Raw genomic sequence first — 26779 nt, 5'->3', positions numbered from 1 at the left:
ACTCTGTGCTGAGGGCCACAACTGCCACTCACATGAACTAAGTGCAAAACCACTTGTCATTCGCTGCAGAGGAGAGTGAGTGACAGGGACAAGGAGTCCGTTTATCCGACAGGGGGCCACTCACTGTAACTAAACTAACTGCCAGCTTCTTTCCTTCAGAGCAGCACCTCTGAAAAGCCCAAAGGTAACTGACCGTCATTCTCGATGGGAAGCCGTGTGGGTTCATTATGATGTCGGGACAGATGCCAGAATCACAGAACGGCATGTCTTCCTGGGGGACGATCAGGCCACAGACACCTGGGGGAGAGGAGATTTATGGCACGTAAAGCAAATGGACAGGGGAGGGAGGGGGGAGAATACAGTACTTAATTGGGATCTCCCTGCTGCTATCTCTACTCCCACTGTTCTAAAACCCTCCCCACGGTCTCCATCAAGAGCAACAAAAGCAATTTCCAACAACCCCGCTAGCCAAGCAGTTCAAAAATGACTCTCCTTGCAGAAAAGCATTGTAGGCTGTGGACTGGCATGCTGGCATGCCACACAATGGTGCTGTCAGGCTGCCTGCCCACCTTCCCTGAGCACCACGAAGACCAAAGGGCAGTCTCAGGCAGGCTCTCGTTCGGGAAGCTTTTCAATCCCCGGTTTCTGCTCCTTGTCGGCTAGGCTGTGGTCTGCTGGGTTTTGTGCCCAAACCACAGGAATGCAAATTCTCTGACCACCAAACAAAGAATGATTGAATTCGACTAAATATGTAAAATGTGGTTTTAAAAACCTGTGACAACAAATCTGTGTGTGGGGCTGGAGAGAGAGTTCAGTGGTTAACAACACCGGCTGCTCTTCCAAAGGACCTGAGTTCGGTTCCTGGCACTCACACGGCAGCTCACAACTGTCTGTAACTCCAGTTCCAGGGGAATCCAACACCCACACATGCAGGCAAAACACCAATGTACATAAAATAAAAATAAAAATAAATCATTAAAAAAGAAAAGGAAAGGAAGCCTGGGTGTGGCTGAAATGCTAGCAGGTGCACACACTGGCTGCAGGGGTGGCCACCGTGCCAGGGCTTCCTTGGCTGAGCTTAACCTGCTTGGAGGAATTTTAATTCTTAGAGCTTACAGCACATTAGAAAAGTGATCTTTGATTGAACTTGTAAAGACCAACAAGAAAAGTAGGAGCCAATTCATTCTTAGAGCAAAAGGCCAGAATTAGACACGGAATTCTAAGAATGGAATGGGAGCAGAGCGCCTGCCTTCCAGCTCAGCACTCCACCGACATTCTCTTAGGGGAGCAGACCTGAGCAGGCCGGAACAGTGTTCTAAGCTTGCAGAGATTTTGCTGCTACACAGCTGTTAATTCTTCTGATTTGTTTTTCCTGGGAAGATGAGTGGGACAGAATTTGTTACAATGTATCTAAGAGCTGGAAGGCTTGCACAGGACAGCTTAGAGGATAGACTGATGCTCTTACACTGGAGTGTAACATCAGAAACAGCAATAAAGGAAAACGCCTCTCCCCTCTGTGTGAATGAACCAATTTCAGGACCTACTAAAAAAACCCAAGTTTTTCATTCCTGTTTGTCTTCTATATAACTAAAGCCACTTAAAAAACAAAACAAAACTAAGTTGTTACTATTGCCGTGTTGGAGTTAAAACTTAAGATATGATAAGCAAGCATCCCCAGGACCCCCAAACGTCTTAAAAATGAAACCTTTTTGATTTGCATATCATGAAGAGCTAAAGTCCAGAGGAAACAAGCCTGCCTGCTTCTTTACACTGTGCTAACACTCTGCTTTCTAGTGGCTGCCAAGACAGCAGCTAGGGCGTGTAGAGTCAGATTCCAGAGCATACGTACAGTTTCTTTGATACTTATTTTGGTTGAAAAGGTTTTTTTTTTTTTAATCATACCATGGCTATTCATGCTTTCCTGTATGAATAACAGAAACTCACTTGTTATGCTGTAGTTCAAATCTAGCTGTGTGCCATTGTCTTGTGCGACTTGTCCCCTCCCTCTAAAGCCACATCTTATCCATACTGAAATGATCTGACAGAGGCCGGAAGTCACTGAAGTCCACTTTGAAAGAGAGCAAATCAGAAATCTAGGTACCCTGAGGCCACTACTGTACAGCAAAGAACAACATGTTGGACTCGGCATCTCCACAAGGACGGGGTAGAGCCTGGGAAGGCTGGTGAGAGTCAGGGTTCAGATATCCCTTAAACACAAAACCAAAGGGAAAAGAAAAGGCAGCACCTCTCAGGCAGGACCCACAGGAATGCTGGTGTCAGTCTGGGAGAGGCTGCGGTCCAGCCTCCACACCACCAGGAAAAGGTAGGAACTGGTTCAGGCAGGCTGGGACTTGGGGATGGCAGAAGACAGAAGACTTGCACTTGGTATCCTGGTTTTAGTTGACATGTTTAATTGAGCTAATTTAACCCCACCATGCTATTAAGATGACACGCATGCTCATTCCTACAGTCAGAATCTAGTCATTTTCCTCTGGGCCCGATTAATCTTCACAGCACAGCTTCCTTTTGGGAAGTTTTTGTTTTGTTTTGTTTTGTTTTTTTCTTCTGCCTTTTTCTGACATTTGCTGACAAAAACACACACAAGGAGCTTTTTTCCATTCCGTCCTGTAACAGAATTGCTTTGGTTATATTTGAACCAGGGGCACCTGTAAGCCAAAAATTAAATCTTCGCTAACTTAAAATTACTTGAGCCTCTGAAACCCCTTTTATATGCCAAGATGGTTCCCATAGCAGACAGCCCTGTGTTGTTTGTTTTGTGAGAAAGCGAGTGATAAAAGACCCATGAAATCGACACAGAAAGCCAGAGCAGCAGAGAGAGGCGAGGACTCTCCATCACCACGGCTTCTCCCCTCTGCTGACTTGCTGAACAATGGGAGCTACACATCCAACTGCAGATCCAACACAGCTGTGCATTTCATTAAATGAAGAGCACTAGTGACACAAGTAAATAATTAACTTATTCTGCCCCACTGACTGTGCTTATGAGACCAGTCATAGCTGACAGAGTTTAATACAAGTTAACACAAAGGGGTCATAATGAGCTTAGAAGTTAAAACAAAATATTTAGACAGAATTTGATGATCTTGAATCTCAAATTAGACAGATGATTTTTTAAGTCTGCATTTTACTGAATCCATCAGGGTAAAGAACGGTCCTGACCTTTGAAACCCACTTTTCCCCCACATATGTATTTTTTTTTTCTTCCACATTTCTCTGGATTAGAAGTATCTAATCTTCCCAACATTGGGAAGGTTTCTTCTCTTTTCTTGCAATGAAAAATTAAAACTGTGTTTCATCGAGGAGCAGAGGCATAAGGTCCATTCCGGCACTAAGAACTTTAGAAAGCTGTGGTGGCTTCCCTTGAATGTTGGCTTAAATGCAAATGCCCCGCAGTGTGCTCCAGAGTGTTCACCCCCACCCCTGCATCCCAGGAAAGGGGATGGGCTGCAAAGAAAGCATGGCTAATGGGAGCTGTTGGGAAATGATTACCGATTCATACCTTAAATGCTTACACAGCACTTCAGATTGTAAAATAAAATTTCATCCTGTGGCCAGTGCTGATGTCTCAACTCCATTGTTTATAGCACAGCCTCCTGGTAGCAAAATGCAAATACATTTTGCTCAGGAACTTTGATGTACTCACTGGAGGCAACTGGGAATTAGGCCACAGACTGTATCACAGGACTCTTAGCAAACACAAATTCATGAAGAAAAGTAGAAGCCGGGAAAGTTAGGAGCAGTCTATGCCCTGCCAAGAGAGTGTCACTCCATCAGCACTGACACTAATTCCAAGGGCAGAGAAGGAGAACTTATGGAGTCCAGGGAAGCTCTCAGAGGACCTAGGCACTGCAGGTTCCACTACCAAGCTGCTGTCTTTATTTCTACGGCTTCAGAGAGCAACCCAGAAATCATGTAGGTACAGGTTGTCCAGAGAAAAAACAGCCGGCATTATGAATCATTTCATTTTCTTAGAATGTATTTCTAATAACTAATATTAATGGTAACTGACTTATTAGTTTTAATGGGTTAGATCTGTGTGCTGGAACACTTTAAATAGACAAGTTAACATATCAGTAGAAAAAAATCAATGTGTTGTAGCTCATGCCAGTGATGCAAGTATTGGAGTAGCAGGTGAATTCTGAATTCAAAGCCAGCCTGGGCTGTCTCAAACACAAACAAACAAACAAACAAACAAACAAAACACTCCAAAAGAGAAAAAAAAATTACCATGCTAAAGCCTTATCAAGACAACTGCAGCCAGGCATGATGGCACACACCTTTAATCCCAGTACTTAGGAGGCAGAGGCAGGCGGATTTTTGAGTTCGAGGCCAGCCTGGTCTACAGAGTGAGTTCCAGGACAGCCAGGGCTTCATAGAGAAACCCTGTCTCGAAAAACCAAAACCAAACCAAACCAAACCAACAAACAAAAAACCAACTGCAGTGATCTATTTAATGCAAGAGCTATTTCTGAGGTGACACCCCCAGTAAGGGCTGACTAGTATGCAGTTTTCTATTGGTTGTCACACAGCATTACTCAGACACACTGTGTGACAAACACTCTAAGGCGGTGAGGACACAACTCTAGGCAGGAGATCAGCTGACATAGATCAATCCCAGCAAATGCTGGAAGCATAACTGCACTCCCTGCAGCTGAATGCCATGCAAGACACATCACAGGGAGGCTGCTAGAGCCTAACACATCACACTGACTAGAGCCTAACACATCACACTGACTAGAGCCTAACTCCCTGGGATCCGCGTAGGGAGATACTTTACCATCAGGAGGCCATGTACTCACACTGCTTGGGAGGACAGAGGAAGTCATCCTTTTCCCCACAGTTACAGCAGGAAGTGAGCCTTTTCCCTACAGTTGCACGGCACCAGGAGTCTGTGGTCTGGACTGTGAAGGAGCAGACACGACTTGTGCCATGTTCATGAGGCTTATGAACATGATGAGATGGTATCTGTAGAGTTCATCTCTCCTTGGATCACAGTCCAGTGGAGGGGGGATAACAAAGAACCAGGTGACCTTAATCTGATGCTCCTCTGTTTAACAGATACTATCCCGGCAGTCAGTGTTTGACTAGAAAGGAAGGAAAAGTGATAAAGCCTTAGGAGCTTAGTCTTTTTACTGGGAATAACCAGCACCTCCATTAGGTGCTCCAACAGGTGCTCCATCATCAGGTGCTCCATCATCAGGTGCTCCATCAGGCAAGTAATTGTGTTAGAAGAACCGATGGGCTAATATCTGAGAGCAACTTTATGGTCCTTAGACAAAAATCTAAATGTAAGGGATTATTATTATATAAGGAACCTAATTGCTCTCAGCAGGACGTACTATAGAGGAGATCAACTTAATGACTGGCCAGCCAGGAGCACTGCCCTGACTGTGGCTGTGGAGGTTGGAACCTGCACCCTTAGTGTGTTCTGGCCGTTTCACATTATCAAGAAGCTGTCTTCTAACACGCATGAGTGTCTAGTGGGAACTGCTTGTGCTACAGTTACAGAATACGGTACTACATGGGGGGGCTAAAGCAGCAGCCAGACTGTTCTCAAGTTGGACTGTTCCAATCACCCAATAAGCATTTCTAATAAACTCGTGTCTGTGGGCCTAAGAGATGCAAATTTCTAAATCAAAATGTGAAGGATACCACAGGTGGCCTCCTTTCTTCCCTTTTCTCTTCCTCACCACCACCTTAAATCATCCCGTGGGGGAGAGAGTGGGGAAGACAAAAACTCGTCCTATCACCTCCAGATCTGGCGCATCCCTTGCCACATCCTGGCTGATGTAACTGCAACTCAGCTCTTCCTTACGCGTTAACAGATAAATAATGCATAAGAAAACTTGATTAGCTTTCTTATTAAAACATCACTCTAAATGAGAGGAGGTGCAGGAAGACAATAGCGTTTTTACGCGGCTTTCCCAGAAGCAGCTGAATGGTTTGATGTGATAAATTTGCATAGTCTGTGGCACACAAAGGGCTGATTAATTGAAACCCTTACAGTGCTTCTGGAAGCAGCTATTGTAAAAACAATAACCATAGGAACTTTACAAAATACACATGGCTAAATGTGTCAAGAACTTAATGAAATGTGTTGAGCCTACACTATTTGGAAACAGAACGGGAGATTTTTATTCTAGGCCATAAAACACTAAATACCCTTATTTCAAAGCTAAAGCCTGGGTATTTACGGAAAGGGCAGAAGGCTACAGTGAGTCACAGAGGAGCTAAAACTTGTTCTTAGAAAACAAATTAAGTAAAGTCTTCTTACAACAGGGTGTCTAACGAGGTGTCTATGTAGGCGGAATCCGGACTTCTAGCATTAGTAAGTGAACTTGTTTGGACTCTGGCTTTAGGGCTGTTGGACAAACGCACCCTAACTTTAGTACCTCACTCAGTCAGCCACCCCCTCTACCCTCCCACTTAGACATTCAAGCAAGATCAGTCAGCTGCAGAGCCAAAGGCCTCCAGTGTGTTTGAAGGTGGCCTGGCAGTGGATTTTAACACCCTGAAGAGCTGTGTGAGGACAAGATGCCAGCCATGTCATTGTTACTCCAGGCTGAGCTCTTCTCGCTCACCCAGTTTAGAAAGCACTACAGAAAAACCACAGTGAATGGAATTCTGGGAAGACTGGTTTTTACTTGTTTAATGGACAGACTTTGCTCTCAGGTTTTCTGGCACACACAAATAAATGTCTTAACTCTCACAGCCTCTCTGAAGCACTACACAAGAGCCTAAACTTCTTTTAAGATATTACTTCATCAAAATATTAATAAATTAACTTAGCAGATTACTGAATAGTATTTAGAGGCAAGCAGTCTTTTAATGGGACTTGCTTTGAGCAAGAGTCAAAGATAACAATTGTAGAAAATTTTGTCCATAAATACACTATCCTCTCTAAGCCAGGAATAAATAAATAAGCTGAACCGCTAAGTGAAAACTGTATTTTGATACGCCCAAGCTTTTACTTCAAAACAAAGTTGACTTCCGAGCGTTGTAAGTGACTATCTGGTCTCAGAGGAAGGAGGGGCACTGAGGAATGGATGTCATTATCTCAGATTTGCAGTTATTAAAAAGCTTCTGTTTGCCAGGGCAAACACTCTTGCTCAAATACAGTTTTTCCTTAGAAACACTGCCTGGCATTGCTGCGGTTCTGTGATCTGCGGGACCTTTGTTGGAGGTGCTAATCCTTTTTCACACGAGAGACTGAGAAATGCTCTTTCAGGAGAGTGATATATTGCTTTTCCCCTCTCCACATCAAAGGGGTCTACTCTTTCCTTGCTCATTGTGAATGGCAGCAACCGAAAGAGGATATCCAGAAATATAATAATTCACTTTGCCCGGACACTGAGATGAAACTTAACTCCTTAGACTATGTAATCTTTTCCTACAGAATTAAAAAGACCAAGAATGAAACCTAATAAAGGCACTATCAGAGGGAAAGTCTCAATATGAAAATATTATTTGGCACCGACTAGAAGAGTGCTTGAGATTTATTTGTCTATGTAAAACTTATAAAGAGCCCAAGAGCCTAATGCACTTGTTTCTGTGGCAGGAAAGAAGTCTAGCTTCAGCATGCTCCAAGGAGCATGATGTGACCATCTCGTTGTATCCTTACCTACCAAGCTGATAATGGCAGGATATGAAAGCACACAGCTTTGCAGACCCACGCCTCTACTCTACTCACCCCTTTGGAAGGGCATCATCACATTTGAACAGGGAGGCACAGCCTTACTCCCAGTGAAACCCTGAAACATGGAAAAAAATCGAAATTCCTCAAAGAACTCAAAACCAAAGCAGACCTTGCCCCCTCTGAAAGCACCCAGGTTACGTTGGCCCTTGGCTGTAGAGGAGGCCCTCACTAAGCAACCCTGCTCTCCCCAGAGAGTCTTCATCAAGAGTTCTTTGGGCTGTCATAGGGAACAGACTAAAGTTTCTTTCCTGCAGAATGCTGCAGCAGTGTTGAGAGTGTGCTGGTCTCCTGGTCTTCATCCAAGAGTTTTCCCTTCTGCTACACTGGCTCTGTCAGTTTAGTCCTGCTTTTGGGTATTGTTGAAGTTTTATTTTTTGTGTGTTTTTATTTTGTTTGTTTGAGACAGGGTTTCACTATGTAGATCAGGCTGTCCTGGAACTTGCTCTGTAGACCATATCGGCCTTGAAATCACAGAGATTATCTTGTCTCTGCCTGGCACGTGCTGGGATTAAAGGCTTGTGGCTCCACACCTGGCTTCACCTCAGTTGTGGAGGGAGGGTTGAGAGGGAATGCTGCAGGGGCTGAGAAAACCCTTCTCTGGCCAATCGTGGTCTTTGCTCATTACGATGGGGACACACCGTGGGGAATTCTCTTGTTCTACCTTACCCACCCATTCCATCCTCTTTAATCTTTATCAGCTCTTTGATCATGCACAACACAGAGCTACCAAGGTCAACTTCTTGTCCCCAGTGGCTTCATTTAGCTACTTATTATCCTGTTATCTTGAAGTGACTATGATTGAGCAGAGACCAACACTGATGATCTATGAAACCAACATCTCCCAACTTGCTGCCAACTGCTGGAGAGGCTATTTTAAGAGTTATTAGTGTAGCAATGTAATCTAATCTGTGCATCGTACATGTACTAAATGAATCCCTAACAACAGCTTAAACACAAACAAACAAACAAACAAACACCAAAAAAAAAACAAAAACAAAAACCCAAACCAAAAGCAGATAACAAACCAGCCAGGCTGTCTCTAGGAGCATACTACTCCCCGACACTAGGAGCTTAACCCCATGCTTTAAAGGCAGAGCGTACATACATGTTACATCAAAATAACCTGCAGAGAAGACTTACAGGTCAACTTGTAGGCACTGCTGTATTATTTAAACAAGTCTACATTTCAAAAGAATGGAAATTACTCTCCAGTAACTACTGTTCTTACCTTGGAATGTGTCTGGACCACAACAAACCAGTCACACCAGGAATGATGCTGTGACACATGCACCCCAGAACCCCACAAACTCTTGAGACTTTTATCAGCACATTTTGCAATGATTACTAAGCACACAGCTGTGCTATGGACCTCAGTCTCCAATGTATTCTCATTTTACTTGGCAATATCTAACTCTCCTAGGTGGGACCCAGTTCCTCTCTAGGCTCTGTCAGCTAAGTTGTGCAACTACTGTAATCCCTGTCCCCGACAGTCCTCCACATTCTGTCTTCTGTCTTTAGAGATCACATCTGTAATCCCTGTCCCCGACAGTCCTCCACATTCTGTCTTCTGTCTTTAGAGATCACATCTGGCCAGGCAATCAGGAGAATGGTCAGAATTGAGGGCTATGAATTTTACTGTTTTTTTCGTGAGACTGAATTTTAATTAATCAAGCACTAAGGCCTTACTTAGCAGATCAGTTAAAGAAGGAAGAGGGGGTACTTTTATAGTGAGTTAATTTCAGTAGAGAAGGTGCATCAGGAAGTAGAGTTGGGGAGTGAGCCTTCTGGGCAGTTCAGGACCCATTCGGGTTTGGTAGCATTCGTTTCACTTTCATGGAAGATATCAACGGATTTATCTAGGAAAAATGAGAATTTTGAAGAGACGGCCTCTCAAGAAGACACAGAACAGACTTGGAAGAAATATAAAGACTCAATCTCAGGAAAAGGCTGCACCTTTTCTATGGAGAACCTTCTAGGATGGTGGCAATTCCAGAGGTGATGACAATGGGGTATCAGAATAAAAAAGAGCCACCTTCACACAGTTTAACACACTCAGAAAATTCTGGATTCAAATCTAGTTCTGCCAGCATTAAGCTGTACCAGACAAGCATCCTCTCTGAGGTTCAAATGCTTGATTTTGTGTGGGAAGAGTCTCAGCACAGACTAGAGCTGTACAGATAAAGGGATAGACTATGCATAAAATGTTAGTAAATTATCAGCACACCAAAATTGCCTCACTGAAAGGGACAAGCAGCACTCATGTTCCCAAATTCTATGCCTAGCGCCATTCTCTTGTTGGCTCCAGTCTCATTACCACTTGCAGCCTTTACCAAAGAGTCTAACAGATATTGCAAACCAGAGCCTCAAACTCTTATGAGGTGCCCTTGCCTAACTCCAGAACACGGTTCCTGTCCCATTCTTGCCCAGTTTACTAAAGACCAGATTGCTTGCTCAGGTCATAGACATCCTGTGGTTTGGATTTATTTCCCTAAACATACATGTGCGTGGGGGGACTGCTGGGAGGTACTTAGGGCCTATGGGTGCCATCTCATGAACAGATTAGCGCTGAGCACAGAAACTTCTGAGGCTGCAGACAACATCTTATGCTTGCTCGCTCTCTCTCTCTCTCTCTCTCTCTCTCTCTCTCTCTCTCTCCAGGGTGCTCTTTTACCCTTTCACTGTCTACCAAGACACGATGTAATTAAACAAGCCTTCACCAGATGGGAAACCCTTGGCCTTGAGTTTTCTAGCTTCTAGAGCTGTAAGAAATAAGCCTCTGTACTTACAAGTTACCCAGACTAACTATTCTAGGCATGGCAGCACAGATCAGATGAAGTCAAGGTCAGCTAGTCTAGCGTAATCGGTGAGTTCAGGGTCATTGAGAAACCAGTTTCAAAAAAACGAAAATGAAAAAAGGTGGAATGTGAGTAAGGAATCATACCAGATACCAACCTTGAGCCTTACACACATGTGCTCACACGCATATGGCATCTACATGTAACATGCACACACACAAACACACACACACAAACAGCACAGAGTCCTGTGATGTCAGTCTACATGAACCAGCAACACTAGATCTACTACACAGTAATGCTGTCAAAATCTGCAGGGAAACAATTTTCATGCTAGAATATCCCCAGTGACACACAGACCAATAGAGAGGATGACAGAAGTTAAGACATGTTTATACATATGTGACCTCATAATCCCAGCACTTGGGAGGCAGAGGCAGGGGGATTTCTGAGTTTGAGGCCAACCTGGTCTTCAGAGTGAGTTCCAGGACAGCCAGGGCTACACAGAGAAACCCTGTCTCAACCCCCCCCCCAAAAGATTTATTTTTCATGATCCTTTCTCAATAATTTAAAGAACAACTATTGTATGAGGAAAAGAGGCTGGCAGTTGTATTTAGTACCTTTACTCCCAGCATCAGGAGGCAGAGTCAGGTGGATCTCTGTGAATTTGAGGCTAGCCTGGGCTACATATTGAGCCAAAGCTATAGAATGGGACTGTCTCAAAAGTAAACAAACAAAACCTTCAAACTCCTCCCCTCATACAACAACAACAAAAGAGGTAATTACAGTGGAATGAAATCACCGAGATGAACTCTAATCCAATATGCCTAGTATATTTATAAGACAAACACTAGGGATGTGTGTGAAGAGGGAAACACGCCATTTGAGGTGGAATGAGGTGAGAGTTTGCAAGCCAAGCAGCAAGGCCTCAGAAGAACCTGTATCTGCTACCACTTGCCTTTGGATGGCCAGCCTCAAGATAGTAAGAAAATCTACTGCTGCTGTGAGCCCCTTGGATCTGTGGTCCTTGCTGTCGCAGCCTTAATCTAGTCCCAGTGCATACCCAGCCTTCTTGTGAAACAGCTGGTCAGGGCTCAAGCAGTAGCACTGGGCATAAGACAGTTTCTGCCTCTGCTGGATCATGAGCACTAGTTTAAAGCCACACCTCACCTGAATGTGTGCTCAGCATTAGCTGTCCTCAGTTTTTATCTCATATTTTTTGAGTCAGAGTTTCTCACTGAAGGTAGAGCCCACAATTTAGTCAAACTGGTTGAAGCACGCCCCAGGGGTCCTCTTGTCCTTCCTCTCCCTCCTCAGTGTAGAGACTACGATGCTCACTGATACGCCTGTTTTGTTCTGTTTCTCCCATGAGTTTTGGGGATCTGAGCTCAGGTCCACTGTTTGTGCAGCAGGTACCTTAGAAGTGGAGTTGTCTCCTTAACCAGACACTGAGCTTTAATACTGCTGAGAAGCTCTGCTTCCGAGGGTGAATGCCACAGTCTGGAGCAGGAAGAAGGGGGCTCTGAAAGGGAGACGTGTGTCCCCAGATAGAGCACTGGTCCCGAGGAAAGATGTACAAAGTATCTGCTGATGGTATGCAAGAACAGTATAAAGGCAAATAGGTAATGCCCAGAAGAGCAAATAGAGATGAGAAAGAAACTTAGGTACAGAGGAACCATCCTCAAATGACTATTTACTTTGAATTAAATGTTGTCTATGTAGTTAAATGACCCAGTATCACAACAGTCCTATTCAGGGTGCTAGGGGTAGGGTGTGAGGAGAGGTGTAAGTTCCTGGACCCACCTATCCACCTAAGAGTGAATCAGTAAGTAGCACGTAAAATGAATGAGTACATCTAAGAATACTTAGAAATGTGAAGGTATAAACGGGGCGAGATTGCTTATGGGAGACACAGGTGGAGGAGAAATGAGAATCAAGTCTCCATTTAGTGTACGGCTCTTGTTCTATTTGCAGTGCTGCAGGCCCAGGGACTCTAGAGGGACGTCATCTACCACATAACTATCTCAGCAGCCCAATCCTTCACTTCCAACCAACCTTTCAGATCATGTGCGTGGGCTGGTGGGATGACTTGGCAGGCAAAGGTGCTGGCTGCCAAGTCTGATGACCTGAGTCTGAACTCCAGAAGGCACAGGATGGAAGCACAGGGCCCCTGAAAACTGTCCCCTGCCTGCCAGAGATGTGCTTGTATACACAGATATAAACACAAATACACGGAACAAGATACTGTGTATTTATTACCTGATAAAAATCATGCTTGCAAGCAAAGTTATATTCACCCAAAGGCTCTAGTCTTTCATTACTCTCTTAAAGTCTTTGTCACCTATTTTTCTGTTTGGCTGCTTCCCTTTTTGCCTCCTGGCTTTTCAATAAATCTAAGACAGGACTGTCAAGGGAGTGGGGTCTAATCAGGAGGTCTTACCTCGGATTACAAGGCATCTGGAAAAGGAAAACTGGGAAGACAAAGTCCTCACTGAAGTAAAGGTCAGCTACCCTGGGAGGACGTCCTTCAGCTTGCAGAGCAACATGTATGTCAGAGGCCCTAAGACCAACCGGGTCTCTAAGGCCACTGTACACACAACTGAGCCAAAGGCACTTCTGCCAGGGAGCCTGGTTCCTGCCATGTTGACAGTTTGGGAAATGCTACAACACAAAGCCTTCCTGACATTTCACTCGGAGGCCCCAGTCTAATGGCACTTGCTGACTAGGGTTCATGTGGACAGCGGTGCTCTGTCTGTCTGTGTGTGGACTCACAGGGTGTTCCAGGTAAACCCAAGGGCAGCCCACCCATGGAGAACTGCAGGGAGCCTCAACCCTCCCCATGTCACTCAGATACTCTTACCATGAACTGATTCAGCATCTGCTCTAAGAAAGGCTTCACTACACGTAAGACTGGAAAGGCATGTTTCTGTAACTTCATTGGGACTGAACCTAGTAGATAAGCTCTGCTTGCCATGCTTATCAGTCTCCCAAGTCTTCACACAGTAGCAAATGGACTTGGGACTGTAGCTTAGCCAGGTGTTCATCACTTAGATGTGATGAACATCATGACCAAAAAGCAAGTGGGGGAGGAGAGGGTTTTATTTGGCTTACGCTTTCACATCACTGCTTGTCACTGATGGAAGTCAGGACAGGAACTCAAACAGGACAGGAACCTGGAGGCAGGAGCTGATGCAGAGGCCATGGATGGGTACTGCTCACTGGCTTGCTCAGCCTGCTTTCTTATAGAACCAGTCCAGGGATGGGCAGCACCCTCAATGGGCAGAGGGGAGCTTACATTTTAATCACTAATTGAGAAAATACCTTACTGCTGGATCTTATGGAGGCATTTCCTCAATTGAGGGCCCCTCCTCTCAGATGACTGCAGTTTGTGTTGACATAGAACTATCCAGGACAGTAATGTGACATGTGTAGGTTGATACAGAATGGGACATTCTCTTATGGTGTGAATTCTTGTAAGGGATACTGACATTTTCCTAACATGTCAAATTCTGTTCGTCTAGATAATCAGGCAAGTGAATGAGGGTAATCAAATCTGTTAAATAAGGGATATTTAATTCTGAGGTTCCTCCTAGCGCTGAGATTCTATGACCCAACAGAACACAGAATGGCTCAAGCAGATGCCTTTCCTAAGAAGAATCACTATTGCTGTCCCATGCACTTCCATGGGTATGGTGCTGCGATGTATAATTCTGGGCACAGAGGAAATGAAATGAGTGAATGGTCAGATAACCACACCGTGGTGGGTGCACCGTAATGGCCTCAATCATGAATGTTAACAGGGGAATCTGAGAAACAGCTTGCAACACTTGGGGTTCCGCTCACCCTTTTGTCCATGGCGACTGCTGAATTTGTCTCCGATCTCTGGGCGCCGCGTCTGTCTCAGGAGCATCTTGATGAGGAAAGCATCCTCGGCGTTGGAAGAGATCATCACTTTCTCGATGTACGAGTCTGTTGCACCTTTGTACCTAATGTGAAGACAAAGTAGCCTCTAACTGTCCTTTGTCACTCTGTCACTGTATGGCATACTGTCTTCAATCCTACCACAAAATACTCTGATATTCTCCTCTCATGCTCTAAAAAATTACTCATTTCCAACATTAAATCTAAATTTTACAATTTTCCTTCTACAGTCTTATACATTTATTATGAGGCAGACATAATGTAATAGTTTTATGGTTATCACTGTATTATAGACAACATTAACCGATGCTTTAAGAGACCACACAGTCACACAGAGCAGAGCTGAGTTTTGAGAGCTGATCAGATTCAGCCTTGAGTGCCTAACCACTTTTGCAACAGCCCTTCAACCTACTACATTATTGCTGTCCTCAAAACACCTTGCTTTTTAGTTTTTATACAACAGACACCATGAGGAGTCTGCCAAGAGTCGGACGGTTTGGCTCAGGTGTTACATGGAGTCAGCCACAGGCAGATGTCCTTCTGGGCACATCAGTAAAGAGCCAGGGAGTGAGGGTTAGGCTTCTCCAAGTAGGGAAGCATATCCAGGAAAGGGGCAGGCATAACTAGCCAGCACAAGGACAAGGCCACACAGGAGAGGAGACTGTGGGAAACTAGACTGGAGGGGATGGGGTAGGGTAACACAGTGCTAATAGTAAAATCAAGGGGAGGGTCTGTCTGCAGTGTCACGAGAGGTACCACATGGATGAGAAAAACACTATCCACAGAACTAGAACAGGAGATGTCACTGACTTGGGCAAATCTGCCCAACCCTGGACTTCCTTATCTGTTTGTTCCCCTCTTCCTGGACTAGGCTGTGAGCTCCAAAGGGCACGATGGCACTGGCTAGCTCACTGCTGTCCTCTGTAACTAACATACACCCTGAGCAGCAAAACAACATAATACAACACTCCTCAACTGGAAAGAGCACAGGCTGCAGTTGGTCACCTGCACTGTAGCTCTTTCAGTGGGATGGAGAGATGAGAATTTGGGAGAGAGGTGGAAAGGCAGGAACAGGGGAGACCCCCAAAAGAGAGAAACAAAAGGGGAACTAGCTAGGAATGAACCCAGAATCCACTTTTCTTCTAAGATGACAAACATATCTGAGCACATCTTCTATTGAGGAAAAGGAAGTGATTTTGAAACAGGTGGATGTATAGAAAGACGAGACAAATGGCAGAGTGAAGTTTCTTGAAGAAAGAAAGGAACTTGCCAGCAGAAAGCAAGATGGGTCCTGAGCACCTGCCTCCATCAGGTGAGAGAGGAGACAGCATCCCGCACACGTAAACCGCACAGGAGTTCTGTTGATGGGACTTGTTCCCAAGTGAGCTGCCCGCTCTCTTACCCTACATACAAACAAGTTCATGGCTCTCTCTCTCACACCACTGCATTTAGTATGGCCCTCAAGAAGGGTTCTGATGACAAACTGTGCATTCATGTCCCAACTCTGCCAAGTACATCCAGGTGAGCTCCGGATGGCACCCATGTTTTCCTTGCTTCTGTTCCTACATCATTAGAGTCTAATGACCTTCTAAGAGAACACAGCTCATGGGATGAGAGGGCTGATGAAGCTCTCACACACAAGATACCCAGAGACTGAGCAGCACAGTAGGTGGTTATCATGATGGCAGCAAATGCAGTTCTCTTGTGTGAGAGTCTTCGTTGTTCTATGCTACCCCCTTCCCACTGCTCTCCTTAGCCTAGGCAGAATAGCCATTTTCCCTAGATGGTTCTATATCATCCTGGGTGACTTCTACTGGCTCACCTCAATACGTTTCATATGCCATTACATTTTAGAACTGAGAAGAAATTTAGAGATGAATAAATTTGATTCTTTCATCATGCAGAGAAAACAAGGGATTAGCTACTTTACCCAGGTGAGGCAACAACTAACTAAACACAGCTCCATCCTAGTACACTGGTGATGTTGTGATGTAGTTGGTGCTGTATTTTTTCTTTTTTTTTTTTTTTTTTTTTTTTTTTTTTGGTTTTTCGAGACAGGGTTTCTCTGTGTAGCTCTGGCTGTCCTGGAACTCACTTTGTAGACCAGGCTGGCCTCGAACTCAGAAATCCGCCTGCCTCTGCCTCCCGAGTGCTGGGATTAAAGGCGTGCGGCTGTATTTTTTCTATAACACAAATCTGGCTGTGTCCCTCTCTGTAGAATGAATTCCAAATCCTCCCATGTGTTAGCAGTAGCAAGCTACACTGATCCTCCAAACCTGGGCCTTTTATACCCAGTGACTTGCTGTTCTTCTACACAGAACTCCTGTGCGTTTGGGCCACTCCTCTCAGCAGGTTATACCATCTATAGGATTCCACACTGTTTTCATGTAAGAAAAGGTACCCAAAGTTGCTCTTTCCAGTTCTTTGGCGTATAAAAACTGTATAACTATATGATACATTTTATCTAAGCATATCATAGAACTCAAAATGGTATAACTATCACATAATTATATATAACATATAATTCCCCACTCATTCTTTTCTCAAGCATCTCTATGTCTTATCACTACGCACGTGATAGGCACATCTTTATACTGTGGTTGCTGTGGCACGTTGCTCCCTTCCAAAGGAATCTGAGTCACTGTGGGCATGGACTTGTTTACAAGCACCTGTTTGTTTTCCACTTTCTCACCTACAGAAAAGAGAAGAGCATTAAACATATCGCCATCCCCTGACCTTTCTCATGTGATGAATCAGAAACGGACTGAGGACTACATGCCAAGTGAAACCCCAACCCAATGAACTAGAACTGGAGACCACACAGCAAGGCAGACATCACCCCAGTCAATGGAGTTCACGTATCTATCTCTTAGGGTATCAGAGTAGGTTAGGAGCACTACTTGTTTGTAGACATCTCAACCAGTACCAAACCACCACCAGCTTACCTTGGAAAGGAAAAACTCAAATCTCTGGTTTTGCTACTATTTCAGTTTAAGGAACAGCTACTTAAATAAGCATTCTCCTGCCTATTTCCAAAGCCATGGTGATCTGTGTTAAAGCTTCACAAAAATGTCCAAAGAAACAAAGGCAGACAGAGTGAAGGAGCCCCACACTGTGTGGCTTGGCAGACTCATGTTCCCTGAGCACCGTCCATGCAGAGCTCAACTAGGGCTGGGTTGTACAGAAGATGATTGGTCTGACAGCAGAATTTTCAGCTGGTCCCTGTGTTCTGCAGAGCCCTAATATGCAGTTTTCCTTTCAGACCGCCTCAGCTACCAAACTTCTGTCACTCATACAGGTTTCCACTGTGGTTTTCTGATTCTTTAGCAGACGCCGCTTACCCATCTGCAGACATCAGTGCATTTCCTAACAGTGCAGATCTTCTTCACCAGGGCAAATCCTCTTGCCACACAATGACCTCATGGTTCTCTCTCTGATCCCTTACTCTGGATGTAACCTGACATACTTGTGTGTGATCTGATGTAATGTCTGCCTTCTACACTAGCCTGTAGGACCAAAGGCAAGGGCTGTATCATTACAAACTCATTACACGTTTGTAATCATAATGAAGTCCTTCCCTTTAGGGAAAAGTAAGTCCAAAGTCAGACCATAGGCAAAATGTGTGAATTTAGAAATAACCAGCATAGATGCAGAGTCAAGACCGTATTCAAAACATGGTTTCAAGTGTGGCTTTTGTGTAATTTAAGGTTATGCCTAGGATGCATTTTTGCTATGGGAAAACACACTTAATGCATAGAAAAACACAGGAAGAAAATTCAGTGAAAATGACCACACTGGCTGAATCTAGATGAGGGTATTATAGTACAGATTACTTTCTGCCCTGTCTATCAAAAATTCAGAAATACTGTTAAATACCTCTCACAATTTAAAAAACTATACACTGAAATCCATTATTTTTTAAGGGTTTTTACCTGGAGAACAAATGCCATCTGCATCTAAAATTTCATGTCGCCAGATGGGTTTTCTGGTAGCAGCATCCAACATGGGACCCATCACCTTATCAAAGGTCTGATTGGTGTATCGTTTCAAGGTGCACTTAGCATTTTTATACACAAGACAACGCCCAAAACCTGAAATGAAATCCCAAATGGGTCAGAATCCCTGGTAATATGAAACTAAGAAAAGACATGGATTTGTGGTACTCAATAAGCCACTTCTCCACACATTTCCAGAAACAAAATGAAAACACAAACTTCAGACTACTTTACCATTGGTAAGACCAACGTTACTGGCAAAACCCAAGTAATAATGAGCATGGCTCGTGCTCCTCTGCCAACTGTCTATGTAACACTGATTCCCATAGCCATGCTCTAGCACACCACAGGTCATGCTGGAGGACAGTAACACAAAGCCACAAAATACCACAACGGCAAAGGGCCTTAGAAACCACCTCTGGGCATTCTGCGTGAGGGCCAGAGAATTAAACAGCGTCACTCAGGAAGTTAGTAGCACACCTGAAAACAGACCAACCCCACCAAGTCTCAGGCCAGGCTGCTCAGCACACAAACTCTCTGTGTTGTAGTTTCTGTCAAGCCTCCCTGAAAGGTCTTCCTTTCTTTGATTCTGGCATTTATGGTTAGAGCTAAGCAAGCAAGCAAGCCTCCTCCCTTTAAAAGTGAGAGTGACTGTAGCATGAACAAAATGTAAGATGGGGTCATCTGCAAGTCTCAGGCGCTGCTTATCATCACAGCTCCCAGTGGCCTGTGCAGCCGAGGGAAACTCAGCTCGGAGGGCCAGCTGCTCTGCTAATATTACATGATCTGAAACTGTGATCCAACAGCCATTAACAACGCGCTGCAGTGTATGGGAGTCCAAATGGCACGAAATCATCCCATGGCTTTTTCTAAGTGTAAATGGTCATTTTATTTATAGGTGGGAGCTTAAAAGCTAACAGAGGGTAAACTCTGATCATTAAATTGTATTTCTGATAGACATCACAAAGTCTTCAGATTTCCACCATCAACGTTACCAGTTAATCAGAAAGGAAAATATCTAGTTTCAAAGCATGGCTGTTGTCACTTGGAAAAAAAAGGGGCATAAATTCAGTGCAGCCAACATTAATGCCAGTGACACATGTCTAGGAGTACTATTATGGCTGCCTAGCAACTAGGGAGAGGGAAGGGGAGGCATCGTGGGTATGCCAGAGAGGGAAGGAGCTAGAGCCTGAATAGAGAAGTCAGCCTGCAGACCAGGTGGTGCTGGCTAGGTCATGCAGTGCTGACCTGCGGAAGGAGAACATTAAAAGAGGGAAGCATAAAAAAAGCACAAAAACCACAAGATAAGGTTTGTGTCTCTGTACATCTCTGGCTTTTGACATGTGGCTAACAAATGGATCATAGGCTGTGCACTTAAGCTGTATAGTAACAGCCCTTTCCACCTGCCCTCTCAACACATGTTTATTGTTGCATGTATTACCAGATTTATTAAAAAGACACCCCACCCTACCCCACCAACCCCCACCCCCTAGCCCCACACACAAAAAATGAACCTTTCACATACTATTTAATTCCTGGTGGGGAAAAAAAGGCCCCTCAGTTATATTCTCTATGAGAAATGTTCAAGTTACTAGGAAAATAAAAGAAATAAAGATCCTGAAGTTAAACATTTAATACATTGTTTCAATGTCAGTCATTAAGAACAAAGCAAGCAAACAAAACCAACACAAAAGTGTAGCAGGTCTTACAGTTTTCTAGACATGGCAGTGAACTGCACCCAGGAGACCTCAAGGAAATGGCCGCCTACACAAGAGCTGCACAATGACAACACTAGCTGATATGCCAAGGTGGGCGGAAACGCACAAGTCTCTACGCCTAGATTAAGAGCTCTAGGCAACCAATGGCTGCCAAGAGGGAAAATCAGTTTTCTTACAGCCAGACTCCCTGCTAAGTAGTCAATCTCAATTGGTCAGTCCTAAACACACGTACACACAAGCAACATTTAAGACTCTGGATAGGGCGAGGAAGGAGGGAGGAAGATGGGTGGCAATGATGTAAATACAGTACTCATACACGAAGTTCTCAATTTAAATAAAAATATACAACAGCTCCAGTTTGTGTATAAAATTCAATTGTTTTGAACCTGCACTGCATTCTGACCCCAAGTAATATTTATAATCATCACTTACTATATCTAATTCTGCAAAAAAGTTCTTCTGGTGTTTAAGAATTCACTTACCTCTGTCCAGAGAGGCCTTGTTCAAAACCAGCGCGTCCTCAATGTCATAGCCGCTGTAGCTCATCACGGCAACAGTTGCGTTCTGGCCAGCCGGCAACTTCTCAAAATCGATCAACTCGATTGTTTTTGTTTTAACCATGGGCTTTTGTGGATATGCTAGTAGATACATAAGTGTATCAATTCTGTTCCGCTGATTGTAGCCAATGGTACCTTTATTGATATTGGAGAACACAAAAACAACCATTATATCCTGTAGAATAATCAGGTAGCAGTGAGTTTAAATACTTAACTGAAATGAGGAGAACCTCAGGTTAAACATTTCAAAATAATATATGATAGCTATTGATTTCTAAAGCATCTTTATTACTTTGATTATATTTTTTTCTGGGATTTCAAATATTACTGAAAAAAGTTACTAATATTTGAAATCCCAGAAAACATATATAATCAGAGTAATAACAATCTAAACAATTTCAACTTTTTTGGACTTAATAGGGGCAATCGATCCTATTTGCATAATTTTAGTTGTTACTGGTTAATTTCACAAGTTAACTCCACAAGCCTGCACTGGGCTCTGTTAGGATGACTTGAGCAACACTGAGTTTTCACATGCAAGAGCTCACACAGCAAGAACTAATGACAACAAAAGATTTAAATGTCAGAGAAAGTGAGGATGGATCAGGAAAGAAGATCTCAACTAAAGGCAGAGAAGCACGGGCTTGCTAATTTGTTATTTATGAAGCACCAACCAACCAACCAACCAACAAAACCCCCCAAAGACCATCACCTGTCAAACACTGGGAACACTTGGGAAAAGGCTAGGGGCCCTCTCCTAAGGAAGTGAAAATGCAGCCTGGCTAGGGTGAGGAGGGAGGACACTGCCTGGCTAGGGTGAGGAGGGAGGACACTGCCTGGCTAGGGTGAGGAGGGAGGACACTGCCTGGCTAGGGTGAGGAGGGAGGACATGGCCTGGCTAGGGTGAGGATGGAGGACATGGCCTGGCTAGGGTGAGGANGGTGAGGATGGAGGACATGGCCTGGCTAGGGTGAGGATGGAGGACATGGCCTGGCTAGGGTGAGGATGGAGGACATGGCCTGGCTAGGGTGAGGAGGGGGGACACGGCCTGGCTAGGGTGAGCTCTTTCCTCCTTAGCCTTCTCCCCTGACAGTCCTTAGAAGGGTGTGTTACTGGGCTATTGTTAACTACAAGTGAAATCTGAACTTTAACCCTACAGTGGAATTTATGGCCTTCCAGAAGAAGAGTTTTTCCGTCCTTTGGGCTCACAGACACATAGCTGACTGTAAAACAGAGACTTTAAACTAGGAGATGGAGACCTACCCTGCTGTAAGATCTCATGGGGGCTACTGAATCACCTTCACTTCTGAGCATTCTTCACTCATGAATGACTGTGGTGAGGGGCTGCTTGTTTTACACATGGGCCTCTATGGTGACATACACACATTCTTATCAGCCCTGTGAATGGATACCTAAACTCTCTCTTTCGTTTCCTCTAGCTTCTGCATCTTTGTGCTACTGGCTCACCTGAGTTTCATCCCCAGCACCACCTCTCCTGCCCGCCCTCTCCTGCCCGCCCTCCCCCTTCCCCCCAAAATCAATAGCAATCTCAAATCAGGGCTGAAAACAACTACTTGAGCAGGGAAAAAAATTGCCACTCTTGACAATCACCACCAAAGGCAACGACAAGAGCCGTGCAGAAGGCACACTGCAGAGTGAGGAGCTCATTACGGTTGCTCAGGAAATGTCAAGTGAATTCAAGGGAAGAAACCGTGCTCCTTGCCAGAGCATGTATGCACCTGTGCTTAAATCTTCACAGAACTTACCAAAAGTCAGCAGAGAAACAATAGTCAAGTTGAACCTCATGGACCTTTTGTTGAGTCTGCACTGCACTAGGAAGTACAATTTGTGTCATTTCTGTGACAACAAATAAAGCAGACAGGATACCTGATGGTGGCCACTCACTGCTGTAGCCTATGACTGCTGCTGGGGTCATAACAGCTCATGGATAAGACATTTATGTCTCTCTATGAAACCATTTAAAGTTTACGTTGTGACTTCAGCTCCAACTGTGTAGTTGACGCAGCTTGAGCTGGGGATACAGGCACTGTCCCAGCAGGCTGCCAAGACAGGTCTTCTGAAACTGAGACAAGCATTATCATGCCACAGGGAAACCTAAGTGGCTGTCTCTCCACAATGGCCGTGGAACCTGAGCCTGCTATAAACTGGGCTCTCAAGGCCAGAGCAGAATCCTCAAGCATTACTACTGACCACTTAGTGGAGGAACAGCAAAATCATTTAGCATATCTAGGGTTATGACTCATTGGAAACTTTCCTTTAAACAAAAACAAAAAAACCTTGTGTACTATACTTGTACACATTGCTTTTAGAAGCGCAACAGATGTGTATATGAAAACACTACATATAAACTAAGATTTCTATACCCCAAAATCTTACACTGACACCGAATCCCTATAATTTTTTTCTAAAACTGATGAATGATTATTAAATAGCTAGAGAAATCAAATCAAAAGGCTTGCCTGCATAAGCATACAATCAGAATCAAATGTCCTTACTGCTGTTTTAGTTTCCTTAAAGCAGGGCTGGGCTGCAGCTCAAGGCAGTGCTTGCCCAGCATGCATACAGCACACCACAAAAGACCCTGGGGGAAGCGACACATGCGGCTAACACAAAGGCACCCAGGAGCTGTGGTCTGTGGCCACTGCCCTGTTTGCTATAACCATCATCTCTAGTAATTTCCTTTGATTCCTACCAGGACATGCTTTTTCTTACTAAGCCACACTTTCTTGATAACTTTCTGAAGTCATCAGGGGCACAGCAAAGTATAAAATGTAAAATAAAATAGGGAAAAGGTGCTTTAATTTAAGGTGAGATGAAAATATTCTAAACATGTGATAAAGTAGTATTTATGGGAAAATGAAGTTGAGAGCATTTAATTTTTCCTCCATTCTTTGCCCTCGACCTCAGTCACTATCAAAGACAACAAAGTGACAGTAATGTTCTGCTTAGCTTGCAGACACTGCGGAAGAACTGGCTGGAATGACTACAGCTTCCTCTGTCTCCAGCGGCAATGCCTGAGACTTGTGTTGACATGCAGGATGCCAGCCTCTCAGTTGACTGTTCTAGGGCGAGGATAACCCCAGGTGGTTTACTTTGTACTGATGAGATGCCTGCACTGCTGCGCAGTCTGACCGCACAGTGTCACTCTGTGCGCTCTGTGGAGGGCCACACCTTTGGACTTCTTTGCTCACTTTCTAACTGCGTTGTCTTATTACCAGATTTCTTTATATAAATTTGGTATCTCTGTGTGGGGAGACTCCTCCCACTCTGTGGCCTGCATTTTCCTACCCCCAGATGTCTTTCATGAGAAAAAAATTTAATTTTGAGAAATTCAATTTATATCCTTTTTCTTCTTATACCCTTTGTAACATACAATACCCTTTGTATTGTATGTTAGTAAACCTTTTAGCTCTTATGTTTAGGACTATAACTCATTTTGTGTTAATTTTTTTATGGTATCAGGTAGGAATCGACATTCATTTTCTTACACATAGATATACAAACTAAAATGTTTAGTTGACTCATATCAGTTTCATTAAAGATCATTTGCCAGATAGAAAGATGGCTTAGCAGTTAAGAGCTCTTGCTATGGGCTGGAGAGATGACTCAGTGGGTAAAAGTACTGACTGCTCTTCCGAAGGTCCTGAGTTCAAATCCCAGCAACCACATGGTGGCTCACAACCATGCGTAATGAGATCTGATGCCCTCTTCTGGGGTGTCTGAAGTCAGCTACAGTGTACTTACATATATTTAATAAAAAAATCATTAAAAAAAACCTTGCTGTTCTTTCAGAAGACATGAATTCAGTTGTGAGGACCTACACCAGGCAGTTCACAACTACCAATTACTATAGCCCCAAGGGCTCTGACCCCTCTACTTCTGAGGGCACCAGCACTCATGTGCACACACTCCTTCCTTTCACATCACATACATATTTTTAAAAATTCTTTAGAAAGCCAAACATTAGTTATGAAGATAATTTAGTGTTTCAAGAAGGGGAATAGTGATTGTAAAGAAACTCAGACCAAAGACAGAAGAAGGGGGGTTGAGGGGGGTGGCACATACCTTTGATCTGATGCCTGGGAGGGAGAGGCAGGCAGATCTCCATGAGTTTGAGGCCAGCCAGCCTACATACTTAGACCCTGTCTCAACAAAGACACCAGGGGGAAGGGGGTGGGGCAGAGAAAGAGAGAATCAACTGCCTATAAAGGCATACATGTTTTTCTCAATTGTTAATTCTGTTCCATTCACTCATATGTTCGCCTTTGAATCAATATCACATTTTCTTTATTGTTGTAGTTTTATAATAAATCAGATTCAGGTTGTATTATTTCTTCAGCTTACTCTTCTTTAGTGTAAAATTCTCTTACTCCTTGTGTGTGTGTGTGCACACACATGTGCATACTGTGTGTAGTTATACATGTATATGTGTGTGTATGGAGGCCAGAGGTTGATGCTGGATTTTGTTTATTGGTTTTGAGTCAAAATGTCACTATATAACCCTGGCTAGCCTAGAACTCCCAGAGATCCATCTGACTCTTCCTCCCAAGAGCTGGAATTAAAGACCTGTGCCACCTAACTCAGCTCTAGACTAGAGAGACACTCACTCATTCCCCCATCCATCCAGTTCTTCATTTCTTCAGAAACAGTTGCTAAGTATTTATCATACCACTAGGTACAAGGACACAACACTAAAGACAGTTCCGTCTTCAGTGAGTTTATCATCTATAAGGAAGCAGAGAAGCTAGCCTGATCACAGTCCCCACAAGTTCAGGAAGGGAGTTCTTAGTAGAGAGGAACTTCAATAAGTCTTACAAGAGATTCCATAGGAGATACGATGTTTAAGCTACTCAACCACTCAGCTTTCTCGTCAGAAAGAAAAGCACAAGGCTTACAGGATTGCTATCATGCTTAAAGAAACACATGCATGCATGTAAAACTTGGGAGGTGGGGGAACAGGTCAGCAGTAGAGCATGTATAGCAGGAAATGAAGCCCTGGGAGCTAATGCCCAGCAACACTCCTTTCTCTGCGGATACTCAGGAAGTGGCACTGGCAGGCAGGCAGGCAGGTGTCACCATGCAGTACAGCTAAGCTACTCAGGCTGTAGCCCACAGACTAAAGCACTGACTGCAGCACAGCCGCAGCAGCTGCATGCATAGCAACTTCATCCACCTGAGTGACTAGCAAAGCGGGCTTTGAGCTCAGGGAGACCTCAGATAAGACTGAAGTATTTCAATCTCAGGAACTACCACACGGACACACCTACAACAGCTACAGTAATTAAAACAAACAAACAAACAAACAAACATCAATAGATTAAAAACAATTCTCATCAAGAATTGGCTAAGTCTTTCCCCCCCCATTTTTAAAAATTCCTAAACAAATAAATAATAGATCTGCAAAACAGTGGGGTAGAGGCCTGGACTTAACAAAACTTTATGGGAATTCTTGAACACTATGTGCTTTAAACATCTCAATTCCAGGACATCCTACTCCAGTTTAAACACAGGAAGAAAATGGTCCACTTAGAAACAGACTCTGTGAAGACAAAGACAGAAGCTGTCCCAGCTCCTAAGATGTTTTCTTTTTCAAATCTCAGCAATTTGGAGCTGAAGGGGGAAGGGCTGGAGGAGGTCCGTGATGCATATTCATTAACTTGCTGATAGCAACTGAGTGATCCTTTAAAGAAGAGAAAGTGTTCTTCTAGAGGATGGCCAGCTAGTAAAACAGACAGGATGGAGGGAGCCTCTGAGCTCAGCCTTGCCAGCTCACACTGCAGCCCCAGCACACAGCCGGTGCTCAGGGCCTGGAGACGACTGTCTATCTGACTTACTATTCTGAGCCATATCACCACATCTACAGCACATGCAGAAGTGAGAGGTGCTGAGGGGGACTTGAACTTTATTCATAACTATATTCATAAAGTGTCTGTGATTTAAGAAGCACCTTTGCAGGCAGCTTGCTGGATTAGCTGTCTGATGTGTGAGGCGAGGCTTTGAGTTCCTGTGGTCCACACTGGTCTTAGTGAAGCTCTTTGTGGCAACAGAAAAAGAG

The 26779-nt window shown here is 44.1% G+C and overlaps 1 protein-coding gene across 1 annotated transcript in view; it reads right to left on the bottom strand.

The window, feature by feature from the left end:
• Polr3b (RNA polymerase III subunit B) overlaps positions 1–26779 on the bottom strand; it is a 102955-nt gene that overhangs the window by 12100 nt on the left and 64076 nt on the right. The window contains exons 20-24 of the mRNA XM_021174599.2: positions 20629–20838; positions 18366–18524; positions 17008–17125; positions 14356–14498; positions 194–297 (exon numbers count right to left, since the gene is read on the bottom strand). Of these exons, the coding sequence (XP_021030258.1) occupies positions 194–297; positions 14356–14498; positions 17008–17125; positions 18366–18524; positions 20629–20838 (734 nt within the window). The remainder of the gene's footprint in view (positions 1–193; positions 298–14355; positions 14499–17007; positions 17126–18365; positions 18525–20628; positions 20839–26779) is intronic.

The sequence above is a fragment of the Mus caroli genome, chromosome 10 (assembly GCF_900094665.2).
Source record: "Mus caroli chromosome 10, CAROLI_EIJ_v1.1, whole genome shotgun sequence".
Lineage (NCBI taxonomy): Eukaryota > Metazoa > Chordata > Mammalia > Rodentia > Muridae > Mus > Mus caroli.
This window is presented reverse-complemented; position numbering and strand designations above follow the sequence as displayed.